The sequence below is a fragment of the Tiliqua scincoides genome, chromosome 6 (assembly GCF_035046505.1).
Source record: "Tiliqua scincoides isolate rTilSci1 chromosome 6, rTilSci1.hap2, whole genome shotgun sequence".
Lineage (NCBI taxonomy): Eukaryota > Metazoa > Chordata > Lepidosauria > Squamata > Scincidae > Tiliqua > Tiliqua scincoides.
The window spans coordinates 63,070,926-63,084,570 of NC_089826.1; the positions used below are offsets into that span (position 1 = coordinate 63,070,926).

The 13,645-nt window shown below is 42.3% G+C and overlaps 1 protein-coding gene across 1 annotated transcript; it reads left to right on the forward strand.

The window, feature by feature from the left end:
• The first annotated feature begins 775 nt into the window (after positions 1-775).
• Positions 776-11,688, forward strand: FRG1 (FSHD region gene 1). Its single transcript, XM_066632444.1, has 9 exons — positions 776-890; positions 3,479-3,546; positions 3,946-4,068; positions 4,568-4,622; positions 6,179-6,293; positions 7,534-7,638; positions 9,753-9,844; positions 10,373-10,483; positions 11,337-11,688. The coding sequence occupies exons 1-9, from the start codon at positions 829-831 to the stop codon at positions 11,371-11,373; spliced, it is 768 nt and encodes a 255-aa protein (XP_066488541.1). The 5' UTR covers positions 776-828; the 3' UTR covers positions 11,374-11,688.
• Positions 11,689-13,645: the final 1,957 nt, after the last annotated feature.

Consider the following 13,645-nt stretch of genomic DNA (forward strand, 5'->3'; position numbering starts at 1 on the left):
TATTTTAAATAATTTTTTTAAGTTATACCTATTGGAAACTTTACTATAATTGTAATGTTTTTTATTGTACTGTAAACTTTTAATTTACTTACTTAGATTTGATCTTGTTGTACAGCAGGGGTCAAAAAATTTCTGGATAATGTCACATCTGGCCATGACATCACTTCCAGGTTAATGACATCACAATGACACATCATTGTCATTCTAAAAAGTGGGTCCTGGTGCTAAGACATTTGAGAACCACTGGTGTTCCAACGAACTTCTATAAATGGTGTTTATCCCCTTCACACTTTCCCGGGAGTAAGTCCCACTGACTATAATGGGGCTTACTTCTGAGTAGACATGCATGGGCTTGGGCTCTGATGCTACAGTCCTAACCACACTTGCCTGGGAGTAAGCTCCACTGACTGGGATGGGACTTACTTCTGAGTAGACATGCATAGCCCTGGGCTCTGAGGCTGCAGTTCCATCCAGACTTGCCTGGGAGTAAGCTCCATTGAGTGTAATGGAACTTACTTCTGAGTAGACATGCCTAGAATGGGGCTCTAACGGGTAGCACCCAAGAAATAGGAGAGGCCAGTGAATGGGCGCAGCTACAAAGAGCGCCACCGCAGCAAGGCAGACCAGCTTCCCAGGCAGCTCGCCCTCTGCGGAACATTCCACCTTCTCCACCCACCCCAGGGCAAAAGCCTCACTGCTCCTACTGCGCATGCGCCACCCATTCAGCCAGCAAACCCCAGGCAGCAAAGTGTGTCCCTGCAGAGCCGCCGTAAGAAGGGCGAAAGGATGGCGTTTGTCCTGCAGCGGCTTCCGTAGAAGGCTTCCAAAATGGCGGCGTATTCGCAGGTTAAGTCGACCAAGCTGGTTCTGAAAGGGAAGAAGCTGAAAAGGTGAGGCGTCTCCTCGGCTCCTGCAAGAGGCGCAGCGCTCGGGTGTGGGTGGGGCTCTTCAGGGCCGGGGGCACCAGGGCCACAGCAGTGCCTGGAACCTCTTTGCTCAGTGCCTCTGAGCGTGTGCAGAGCGCCCTCACCTGACCTGGATGGGAGCTCGTCAGCAGCGCCTTGGAACCTCTTTGCGAAGTGCCTCCGGGCATGGGCAGAGCGCCCCCACTGCTTTGCCTCCTAACTTGGGGAGAACTCATCAGCAGTGCCTGGAACCTTTTGACAAAGTGCCTCTGAGCATGGGCAGAGCGCCCCCACTGCTTTGCCTCCTAACTTGGAGGGAGCTCATCAGCAGTGCCTGGAACCTCTTGACAAAGTGCCTCTGAGCATAGGCAGAGTGCTCTAACCCCCTTACTGCTTTGCTGCCTGACCTGGGTGGGAGCCTAACAGCAGTGCTCCATTTTGTAGGGAGTGCTTTGCACCTGCTTTTACTGATGATGCCAAGCCTTGGGGAGTGCTGCGGAGGGCAGCAGGGCTGCCTGCAAGGCTCCCTGCACCTCCTGCAGCCCTGCCTACATAAAGTAAGTGGAAAGTACCCCCCTTGCTCCCCCTTAGCAATTTGATCCTGGGGATGGTGTCCTTGTTGGCATCTGGTGAATGCAGACAGCTTACTCCCACTGCCCAAGGTCGCACAGCCTGGCACAGTTCCCAGGGAGTGTGCGTGTAGCAGCCATGCTGGAAAACTTTCATCGAGGGTGGAAACAGACAGCAGGGTCGTTCACCAAACATGTATTTACAGGTACAGTGCAGTTCAGTATAGGCAATAAGCATCCCACACAGGGAACCAGAGCCACTTACTCTCTCAGTATGTGAAGCACAGAGACAAAGTGCTCCTCGGCCAGCCATCCAACAACCCAGTTAGTCCAGCAGTGGCTGCTTTGGTTTTGTAAAACAGCTGGCCAATGGGTTCCTGTTTCAGGGCAGGCTTGGGCTAATCCACCCATTTCCACCTGCATCTGTAGGTGCAATCAACTAGCACCTGCAATCAACTAGCACCTACTGAGTGACAGCACTTTACTTTTTACTTGTAACAGGCTTTAGCTGTCTCTACTGGGGCCAGACTTTACATAGGCCTCCTGTGTCAAACCCAGGGGCATCCTCCAGTAACTCCCAGCAAAGGGATTGGGCACAAACCTTAACAGTCCTTGCCCTAGTCCCTCTCCCACAAAGACTTACTGAGGGAGTAAAGCTCCCTCAAAGTTTGAGAAACAGCTATACATTGTATAGGGCAGTTGGGTTTTTCCACAAGGATTCTGTGGCTCCTCTAGTTGGCTCACAGTTTGGGAAACACTGCCTTAATTCACACAAATGATGTTTTTACTCCTATTTCTTCCCACCCCCTTTCTTCAGTAACACAAGGAGGTCCTAGCAGTAGTGGTATTCAGTTCAACCCTGCAGTGATGTTTTCTGATTGCCTGGAGAGGAAAGTTGTCCAGATTCCCTTTGAACCCCTGGGGTTGGTTGGCTCAGATCTTTCTCCATGTAAAACAGTACTTCTTTACTGTTTTTGGCAATACTATCCTTTATCACTTTGTTTATGTGTATCTAAGTACTTTTACTATTTGCTTTCTATACCAGTTTGCATACAGGGTTCTATATTCTTTTGGGGAGCATTTGCAGAAGTGGAAACTTGTGCTTATCTGTGTATGTGGGGCAAATGTAACATGAGAGCTTTCATGTAGCCCAGTGGTCTTCAACCTTTTTCATGCCACGAGCCCAATATATACATAAATAAAGTACAAGACTGGGACCCCAATATTGATCCCGAATCCCCTCCCAGGACCTTATTCACACGCTGCCCTCATGTTCACTGTGACCAAATATGCTTATTAGAGAGAACATAAAAGTTACCATGAAGCTTGGCAGTAGTGGAAGCTATTTTAGCATATTTGCTAAGAACCTGATCTGCACAGGGTCACAATCTCCTGGTCCCTGTAAGGGCACACCAGATGTGTCCCCCTTTACCTGGTGGTGCTCTAGTCCAGTGGTCTTGAACCTTTTTCATTCCTATAAGTTGTCATGACCCCACAGCTAAGGGTTCATGACCCCATTAGTGTCACAACTCCAAGGTTGAAGAACACTGCTGTAGCCAGCTCTGTGATGGATGTTCTAATAAAGGATTTTGACACTCATATTGCTAACTGGGGATAGGAAATGTGAATTCACATGTGTTATACTTTCATGTACACATTCCAGATGTTGCCATTCCATGTGCAGATTGAAAACCAATTCCAGGAAAACATTGCCAAAATATAATGTTAAAAAACTCTTTGTATTTTCCATCATATTTCTACAAACCTCTATATTTTTACAGTCTGGATTCATGGGAAATCTTACATTTCAGCATGAGAAAATAACACTGAATTTGAGAATCTGAACTATAGATTAAGAAATTCAAATAAATCAGTCCTAAAATTAGGAATACAGTATTCCTTAGCCATGTCTTTACTACCCTGCAATGTTATGCTTAAAGGTTGAGCATGTGTAGCTAATTTATTGTTTGGGATTGTAAAGGGCTGTTAATTCTTTTCTTGTAGTAAGAAGAAAAACAAAGATAAAAAAAGAAAAAGAGAAGAAGATGCAGAGGATCAGCTTGATGTTGTTGGTAAGCTAACTTTTTTATGGAAATACATGAAGTTCTTAAAGGTACTGGAAACATTTTGGGAGAGGTTCTTATGTTTATGCCAAAAAGTTTTAAAGTGAAATTGTTGTAATTTGGACTGACACCCTGGTCTTAAACATTTATGCTGGTGTGTCTTCCTCTTATCCAGGTTGAATATTTTGATAGACTGCTCTGGCAGCACAGGTTCCTTCCAAAGTACTCATCCAGTCTGAGAATTGGGCTGTTAGATGGCCATTTCTGTGCCCCTTGGTAGCTGTGTGGGTACTCTTCTGTTGGTTTCTCTGTATCTTCAAAGCTTTCCTTCTAAGTTGTTGCTGAAGTTTATATGCTTTTAAGCAGGCAACAAATGTGTTTTTTGTGTTTGTCTTCTCTTTATTTTAGAGGGCTGGTGGGCAGTGACTAACTTCGGTGAAATCACAGGAACTGTATCAATAGAAATGGGTAATAGAACCTATATCAATGCTCTTGACAATGGCCTTTTTACTCTTGGAGCACCACATAAAGGTTGGTATCTCTGAAAGTAAAGATCATTTTACTCTTCATGGTTTTTGGTTTAAATAAGTCTGACTTTTCGATGATTTTGCCCTTTTGCACCATTCTTTCCAGAGATAAGCCCCACTGAACATTGTGTAATTTCTGTATAACAGCGTATGTTTTATCAGGCTTTAGATAAATAATGCTGATTGTTAGCTGTCAAATCATGATAGTGTACCTGTGTGGTCTTTTTCTGTCTGTTTTTGCTTATGCTCCAATTACCTTCATGTCATGTTACATCTCTCATTAAACTCACATCGTATGTGTGTGTGTGTGTGTGTGTATGTTTTATTTTTTATTCGAATATGGAACTTAGAAAGGAACATGCAGTAGTGAGATTGGGAAAAGCAACTGTGGGGAAAAAAAGAGTCACTGGCATGTTTTTAGGAGTAAATATGTTGATAATCATTAACAAGAATCTCTAACCTTAAATACAGTATGGTGCATTATGTCTTCTTAATCTCTTCAGATGAAGGCCCTAGCCCTCCTGAACAGTTTACTGCTGTCAAGCTGTCAGACTCAAGGTAATTATACTGCTGAGCTTTAGTTTAATAACAAAGTAGACTTTCATAGGTTTCTGTATAAAAGAACTTGGAAGATTTTGCAGAGGGCACTAAAATCCTTTCACCTGCCCTTGAAAATCTCCTTCATCTATTCCCCTGGCTTCTGAGATTTCAGTAGGCATTGCCCTACTGCTGATAAGCATATTGCTGCAATTGTTCAGGTTAAAATGTTGCTTTAAACTTTTTTTTTTATGAAAGCTGAGAGAAATTCTTAGGAGTTATGGATTCTGTGCCCAAAATCATGTTCTCCAGCTTTTCTGTGCTCCTGCAAAATTGTGGCATGTACACATCCCTAGTTTTAAGTACATTCCATCATTCAAATGTTTGTTTTTTTTAAAGTAAATTTAACCTTTATAAAAGAGACTAGGAAAAGTGGGGTTTTAAACAAGGAATCTTGTAAAAAGAAACCAAATGTAGCAGTACCTGGGACTTTTGTCTGGTTAGTGACCAGACATGGACAAAAGTCAAAAATAGCCAAAGTACAGTATTACTATAATACATGAATAAACCCAAACATAAGAGATTAACAGCCCAATCCTAACTTGCGCTGTAGCGGGCATGCCAGTTTGCGGCCAAAAGTGGCACAGCCCAAGGTGAGGGGAAACCTTTCCCCTTACCCCGTGTCGCGCTGCAGTGGCCACAATGGATCTATTCAAATTTGCGCCACCTGAAATGCTTACCTATGGTTACAGTAGCTATCACTCAAAGTTCAACCCACATTCCTGTTGGACCTTCTACCTGTCAGTGACTCGCTTCCTAACGTTAATTAGTTACTTTGCTTGCCAGTTATTCTTCAGTTAGTTTCCCCAAATGTGCATTGGTTACACGCTTCCATCTCAAAGAAACAGCAACTGGCCGCTAGTGTTGTCATTTAAGACCACCCACTTCATTCTCCTTACCTGTGCTTAATATTAAGAAAAAGGAGCCATTCAGTCTGAAAGCTCATTCGACAAAACAGATGTGGTTATAGGTGTATTTATTGGAATAGGTGTAGGTGTAGTAATTGGAAATTGGTGTAGTAATTGGAAATGGTCAAAAGAGCAAAGCCAAGTGCACCCAGTGACCTTGGTCCTGACACTCACATGTTTGGCAGGATATAAATAGAGTAAATGAAATGGTAGCATACTTCCATTTTAGAGATTCCTATAACTTAGGTGGTTTTTCAAACTTTCTTCGGGAAGCTCCTCACATTCACCCTGCCACTAAAGAACCCCTACATGCCTGCCATGGATCTCCTGTTTTTACAAAAGATACTGGGCACTTTATAGAATGTACAGTGTGTTTTAGGTAGAGCTTAGATGGATCTCACAGCCTCCTGTGAGTGAATCATAGAATGCATCCAATATGCCTTTGCTGGGGGAGTTTGCTAGTGGTAGAGAAACTTGCTTTCCATTGCTGAACTCATGGTGGACCTCCTGATAACTTCCAAGGACTCCTTGGAATACACTTTGAAAGCCACCGACCTCAGTAACTATCATATCAATGATTAAATCATTACTTGTGTTTTTTTCTTTAAGAATTGCATTGAAGTCAGGCTACGGCAAATACCTTGGTATTAATTCTGATGGGCTGGTTATTGGACGTTCTGATGCAATAGGTTCAAGAGAACAGTGGGAACCGGTCTTTCAAGAGGCAAGTGTCCTAAAATGTTCAGCAGTCATTCTTAAGGAAGAATACATTATAATTGGTTATGATGATGATGCTATATACTGCTTTTCAGCAGTATAATGTTCACAAAGCAGTTTACAAGAAAGTGAAATAACTATATGGCTCTCTGTTCCAAAAGGGCTCACAATTTTTAAAAAAATACAAAAGAGCACCAGCAAACAGCCACTAGAAAATACACTGTGCTGTGATGAAGAGGGACAGTTAGTCTCCCGCTGCTAAATATCAAGAGGTGCACCAATTAAAAAAGTCCCCCTGCCCAGTTGGCAGTTTCATTTCTTAAAAAAAGTACTTTGAGACAAAAGACACATACATTGTGAGACAGTAGCAAGATTTCAGTCATGAGTTTTGTGTTCACACCTACAGAATAGTTTTACGTCCTTGAAAATATTTCTAGCATACAAGTCCAACCTTGTTATACACAAATTTTTTATACATGGATTTGACTCAAGACGAATAGCCACTGCAAATGAGAAGGAAAGTGCAGATCCCTGGAGAAGGGGAAAAATACATCCCTTTAAAAGCACAGTTTAAAAAAACGGCTTCTCTTACTGTTGTAGAGAGAGAGTGATGCAAGTGATCATTCCATTCTTCAGCTGAGCCAGGCAAAGACAGGGGGTCCTTTGCATTTATAATTGCTGACTGCCTCTCTACAACAGTAAGAAAAAACTGTTTTTAAACCACAGTTGTAAAGGGATGCACTTTTTAATTTTTTTAAACTGCTTTTATTTAACACATTTAATGGTATCAGCAGGGAGTCCCAGAATCAAAATCCTGAGGATGTCAAGGCACAACCTTATTCCATTAGGAGCAATGGAGGGGAAAGAAACTTGGAAGTGCATCCCTTTATTTTTCCACTGATTTTTTTTATCCATAGATTTTTTTTTTAATCCACTAGGCAGGTTTCTAGAACAGAACCCTAGCAGATAACAAGGGACAACCTGTATTTAAATGTAGAACTGATGCTAATCTGCATATGCTGACTTTGAATTCTAAGTTACATTTTCAAATACAAATTGTGATGCTCATAAAACGAGCATGGCTTTAATAGCAGAAATTAATGGGTTTTGAATGAATTGTATTTATCAACTTCCCTAAAATTTTGTTTTAGGACCATTGAAGTGTAGGGTATATAAAATCGCAAACCTTGAATTGCTTAGGAAGATAATAATAGTATTACAAACTTGGCTTGATTTTTTTTCTCCAGGGGAAAATGGCTCTGCTGGCAGCAAACAGTTGTTTTATCAGCTGTAATGAAGAAGGCGATATAGTAGCCAAAAGTAAAACTGCAGGAGAAGAGGAAATGGTGAAGGTAATTTGGCCTTTTATCTGTATAAGCCAGTGTTTTTCAACATTTGTACTCCACTGTACAACTTCACATGGTCCACCTGTTTAGCGATTACATCATTGCCAGTTACTTTTGTGTTAGGAGGCCAGATGCGACCGCAACAAACACCAGTAAGAGACTCGGAATGGGAAGGAGGACTTTTTCAAGCACAAAGAGCATACTTTGGAGTTCTGCCTACAGAGTCAAGTTTCCTATTGCTGTTTGTTATGTCGCATTACTGGTCTCACTGCCGGGTGGCAGGTGCCTTGGGGTCCAGGAAGTACCACCATACATCATCTCAAATACCACTGGTGGTACATTCCACTGGCTGAGAAACACTGGTATAAGCAGTTCTTGTATCCCTCTATAGCAGTTGTTCTCAAACTTTGAGGGATCTTCAATCCTTCAGTAAGTCGTTGTGGGGGAGGGGCTAGGGCAGCAACACGATCCCCAGGATCGCACTACTAAGAGGGGGCGAGGAGGGGTTCTTGTGACTTTCAGAAGTCAGGGCTGCAGGAGGTGCAGGGAGCCCTGCGCAACCCTGCACAGCGCTCCCCGAGACTCGGAACTTCCACTGAAAGCAAAGTGCCTCCTGCAAAACAAAAGTGCTCTGTGCCCACTTTCAGTGAAAGTTCCAAGCATCGGGGAGCGCTGTGCAGGGCTGCACAGGACTCCCCACACCTCCTGCAGTCTGCTGCAGCCCTGACATCTGAAAGTAAGTCACAAGCACCCCTTCGCCTCCCCAAATGGATGCAATCCCAGGGGTCGCTTCCCTGCCTCTCCCCTTCCCCCACCCCTTAAAGGGATAGGGGAACCTTTACACAAACTGGTGGGTTGCGACCCACTAGTTTGAGAACCACTGGTCTATAGGAGTATTGTAAAAGAAAATGCAGAAATGTGTAGCATGCTTCTATGCAGAAGGTCTTCGGCTTCTGTCAGAGGTAAAAGAACTGTATTGCCTTATGATGCATTGTCTAATTTGGATGGCTTGGAGTACCTGAATTAACACCTGCTCTAGAACACTTTTGGGGGGAAGTGGAGAACACCAGTGATTTTAGTTGTCTGTGTTTGTCCTAAAGTCTAGTTTTTGCTAACAGTGGAAGAGTAAACCTGCTTTTGGATTGTACCACTTGAGGCTACAATCAAGTGTTTACACATGATGGTGCACTCAAAAGATTCCCCCTGCACACAGAAGACTAGATAACAGAGAGAAGTGTTCTAACTTAGCCACATTTACACCTTGCATCCATGTTTAGAGATCAGTTTGGAAATAACAATCCCACCCACCCACCCACCCAAAAAAAAAAAAATCAGGAAATGTCTTGGCTTACATTTGAGCCACTCTGTGTTTGGCCATCTAACCAACCCGCCCAGTTGGGGATCATTGAGGTTTGCAAGGCTATATGACAGTTTTGTAGCTGAAGAGAGGTCCCCCTGTTAGAATTTGTCATTTGGAGTTACCATTTTTGCCCACGATCTTCAGAATTAGTAATTGTAATTCCATTACTATTTGCAATGGAATTACCATTGCAAACTCTGGAGATTGTGGGCACTGGCAAGCCTCCATGATCCTTGGTAAAAGAGACAGCCCAGTGAAGCCCAGAATAATATCCAAAAATCTATGCTGGAGAAGGATTTTGGGACTCCTAAAGCTCCCCACTTCTTTGAGGGAAGCATTTTGAGCTTCGCCAGTCTCTTTAATTTTTTTTCTTTTCCCCCAAGATGCTTGTAATATACATACCTCATCACTGGAGTGATAAAAAACATGACATTTGGGGGGGAATATAAAATGTAATTCTAAAGGCAACCACAAAATTTTGTCAGACTGCATGCTGATTTGACTGTTTGCATTTTTATGCCCTGTGAAGTGGATAAGCAAACCTTTGGAAGACTTCATCACTGAGACCAATTTAGAAGTGCTGTGTTTTATATTCCTTGTAAGGGGTCTGTTCCATTGTGTCATTGCCAAACTTCTGGGTTGCTGAGCATCATGGCTGTGCAGCTTAGCAGGAACCCCAGTTGTGTTGGAGTTTTTGGCATGAATTTCAATCCACATTTTCTCCTTTTTTTCTCTCCTTTTTTTCTCCTTTTCCATTTAGATCAGGACTTGCACCGAAAGAGAAGCAAAGCAAAATGATGACATTCCAGAAGAAGACAAAGGCAACGTTAAGCAGTGCGAAATCAACTATGTGTATGTGTCAAGAGGACTCTTTGGCTAACTGTAGAAACAAGATGTACTGGAACACAAGTAACTCTCAGTTTTCCCTGACTGAAAATTCTTACAAGGCCTTGGGTCCTATGTTCCCTGTGAGGGGTCTGCACCAGTGGGTGGACCCCTTTTGTTGTGACTGTGTTGTGGCAACATCTCTGGACATGTGGCAATGATGTCATTGCTGAACTTGTAGATTGCCAAGATCTGTACTGGCTTGGTGCTTGCTTGGCCCCACAGCTTAGTAGGATCAGTGCTTGGGTCCTGGTGGCCACTCAGAAAGCTGAATAAATTTCACTCCATGTCCCTGCAATGCTCATTTGTGACTTTTGTTGAAAATAGCTTTCACTTAACAATGGCTGGGCTCTTATTTTCTGAGGCAAGATTGCTGCCACAGCTTGTTGTCTCTTTCCTTGGTGTAGTCCACAAATGGAAGTTCCTGGTGTACGTTACAGATGTTCACCATCACAATTTCATTCAAACTGTTTGTAATCTGTGTCTTTCTTGCAGGAAGAAGTTTCAGAGTTTTCAAGATCGTAAACTCAAAGTAAGCCAAGAAGACAGTAAAGCCCTGAAAAAAGCTAGGAAAGAAGGCACTTTTCATGAGACCCTGCTGGACAGGTACACTTCCCATTCAAATAGCATGTCAGTTGGCAATCAAAAGTACAGGGTGCCATTTCTATCAATAACCGGATTGAAGGTAGTACTATTGTTTTTGATAGATCACTTTTTTCTTCCTTTCCCAACCCTCTTACTGCTTCTCCCAAAACCTTCTGGTGGGACTTACTGAGAAATACACCTATCAAAATCAATAACTGTGTAAGAGAGTTGGACTGAGCATGTTGGACTTTGTTCTCTATTTTTTTGTATTTTTAAAAACAAAAAGGCACAATATGCCCCTGCCCAAGCGCAGCCAACACATGGAAAAACTGCCATAGGATCTAGTGGAAACCCTTCCTCTGCATGGACTAAAGTCACGAAATTTTCCTCCCAGGGCCCTGGGCTGTAGGTATGAACTGGTTGTGGAGGAACAGGAAGTGTGCCAGCCTTCCTTTCTAGGTGCTGGCCAGCATGCTGCATTTCACATGTACTGAGAGCAGGACGACTCCTCTGTTAGGCCCTGTGGCCATTGATTCATGTGACATGGAGATGGATCATGCCCAATACTGTACAGAGATATCGTTGCACATTTTTTCCTTAGGATAAATTGAATCTCAGCAAGTAATTGTTGTATAAGCATCCCAAAGTCTAATATTAACACATAGTTTTCTTGTTCCAGGCAAGTCTTCATATTAAAGTGATTAAATAGAATAGCATAGTGTTAGAGAGAAATTATGCTTCAGTTTGTTTCATTTAACCTCAGCTTAAATGAATGGGGAACAACCTTTTAAAACCTTTTTAATCTTTGTTAGCTGTTTACGGTATATAAAAATACACATATCATTGTAATCAGTCTTTTTTCCCTCTCTTATAGGAGATCAAAATTGAAAGCTGATAGATATTGCAAATAGCCAAGACAGTGGCTTGCCTTCAGTCTCTATTCCTTTTGCTGGTGGCTCTTCTGTGTGTGAATTTTAAATAAAATTTGGACCAGGAGGTCCAGAAAGAACTCCTGATTTTTACAGTGTATCTTTGTTTTGTTTGTATCAGGCAAAACACTGTTTCATTTTCCAGGGTGTTTATGGATTGATTTATTTTAGGCTTGTGTCTGCTTTTTGCTTGTTCTCAGTGTACTTATGATGGTTTTGTTTATTATCAAACTTATTTGGACACCTATGTAAAAAAAATGTGGGATACAGATTTTAAATAAACATAAATAAATCTTATGAATGCTGTTTGCTCTGGGAATACAAACATTTCTAAGAAGGGAATCCTATTGAATTATATAACAGTGAATTCTGAGTAAGTCACAAGATTTACAAACAGCTGTTGAAATGTGGTCCTAGGAAGTAGGCGAGAACAATCTCTCAAGCATTTCTTTCAGCGGGCTGGCATGCTGGTTTGGGAATGAACAGTTTAGGATCATGAGGTCAGTTGAGAAATTTCCCTCCATGAGTGTATCCATTGTGGATGGGTAGAGGGATTGCACCCAGTGGCCATAGCCCTGACACTAATGTCTGGCTTCAACACATGGAGGTTGGAGGACAGGAATACTGGGCAGAGTCCTGGTTCCCTCTCTATACATTAAGTTCATGCATGGAGGGACCAGTTTTCAGGGGCATTTTCAGGAGGGGCATTTTCAGGGGGGCCTGAATAAAATGGTTTCTTCTCTGTTTGTTCCCCTCTGAACCTCTTTGGATGAGGACTTTTCAGGTGTCAAAGTTATATCAAATGCTACTTGCCACCCAGTGTTTTCCTGCTAAGCACTGAAAAGTAATGTTCCCATTCATGAACAAGGAAAGCATATACAGCTCTATTCCAGATATTACCCAGTAACCCTCCCAAGTCACAAAAGGACCAGCCAACGTATCTTGAAACAGTACTTGTTCAGGCAGGGACAGAGAAGCATTCTGTTCTTCACTGTGTATGGAATCAGCAGACATCTATTCCTGGGTACAGACAGTACTTGAGAAATAGGGTTTCAGATGAGTGGTCCATAAATCAGAGAGAGCCCAGAGCAAAATGCAGAATATCAGCCAATACCCATTATAATAAATGCTCAAAGAAAGGAAAAGATGACAATGTTTCAGCAAAACATACAACACAGGATTGCTGCTAAATAATAATCTATCCCTGCAACAGTTCTTGGTCCTTGATAACGCCACAGCCCATAGGAGTAATTTGCTACTGAATTGGTGCTCTCTGTAGCTTAAAGGGCATAAGCATATTTGTTCTGTTTTCTTTCTTGAGATTGATAGTGCTGATAATAATAATAATAATAATAATACAGGTATTTCTATACAGCCTTTCTAGGTCCTCAGATTTCTCCTCGGACTTTATTCAAGGCGGTTTACACAGGCAGGCAATTTAAATCCCCATAGGGATTTTTACAATTAGAAAGGTTCTATCTTTCAAGAAACCACAAACAATCAGATGTTTTGTTCTTGATCTGGCCGCACATTCTGGCCTCCATCCTCCCACGCTCAGAGCAGATGAAATAGCTCGGCTCAGCTTGTCAGCTGCTTCAAGGTTGCATGGTGCCGGTGGCCTCGAACTGGCGACCTTCGGATGTTATCTTCAGGCAAATGGAGGCTCAACCCTCTAGACCAGACCTCCTGCCTTTATTGATGTTATCAATAAAAAGCATTTGCTTTACCCATTGATAAGCTTATTGCTTGCAAATCCAAAATGAGTCATTATCTTCCAGTGATGCAGACTGAGGGAAATTACCTTCTAGATTTTGTTCAGAAAAGAAGAGGTACCTGTAGCTTTCCTTTAAAAAAGAATAACGTTTCACAGAAAATTGTGACCAGGTGATGGCTGAATTTTGCCCAGTTCAAGAGACCCATGCTTCCAGGAATGATTTAAATGGCTTCAGAATACCTTCTGAGTGAAGGCTACCCAAAGTCATGATGTCTTCTGCTTCTCCTTCATTTGCTCACATGCACTGTGTTTAAATACTGCTCACCTTACACTGAGAAGCACCTTTTGCAAGGGTGAGCGTATGTCTACCCATGCATACCATTTATTTTGCTTGTTTAGCATTTACTTTAACTACAGTCTCTTCCAATAGCATTTATAGAAATGCTGCTGCTAATAAAACTATCTGGAAATGTTGTTCCAGATAGGAAAATTTTCAGGTATCAGTTGGGAAATTTGATTGGGGCGGGAATGTACAAACTA

Bases quoted from the DNA above. Each gene is read 5' to 3' on its own strand.
- FRG1 (XM_066632444.1), top strand. From the start codon at position 829: ATGGCGGCGTATTCGCAGGTTAAGTCGACCAAGCTGGTTCTGAAAGGG. The intron at 3,547-3,945 runs GTAAGCTAACTT...TCTTTATTTTAG, and splicing joins GGATCAGCTTGATGTTGTTG to AGGGCTGGTGGGCAGTGACT. The intron at 6,294-7,533 runs GCAAGTGTCCTA...TTTTTTCTCCAG, and splicing joins GGGAACCGGTCTTTCAAGAG to GGGAAAATGGCTCTGCTGGC.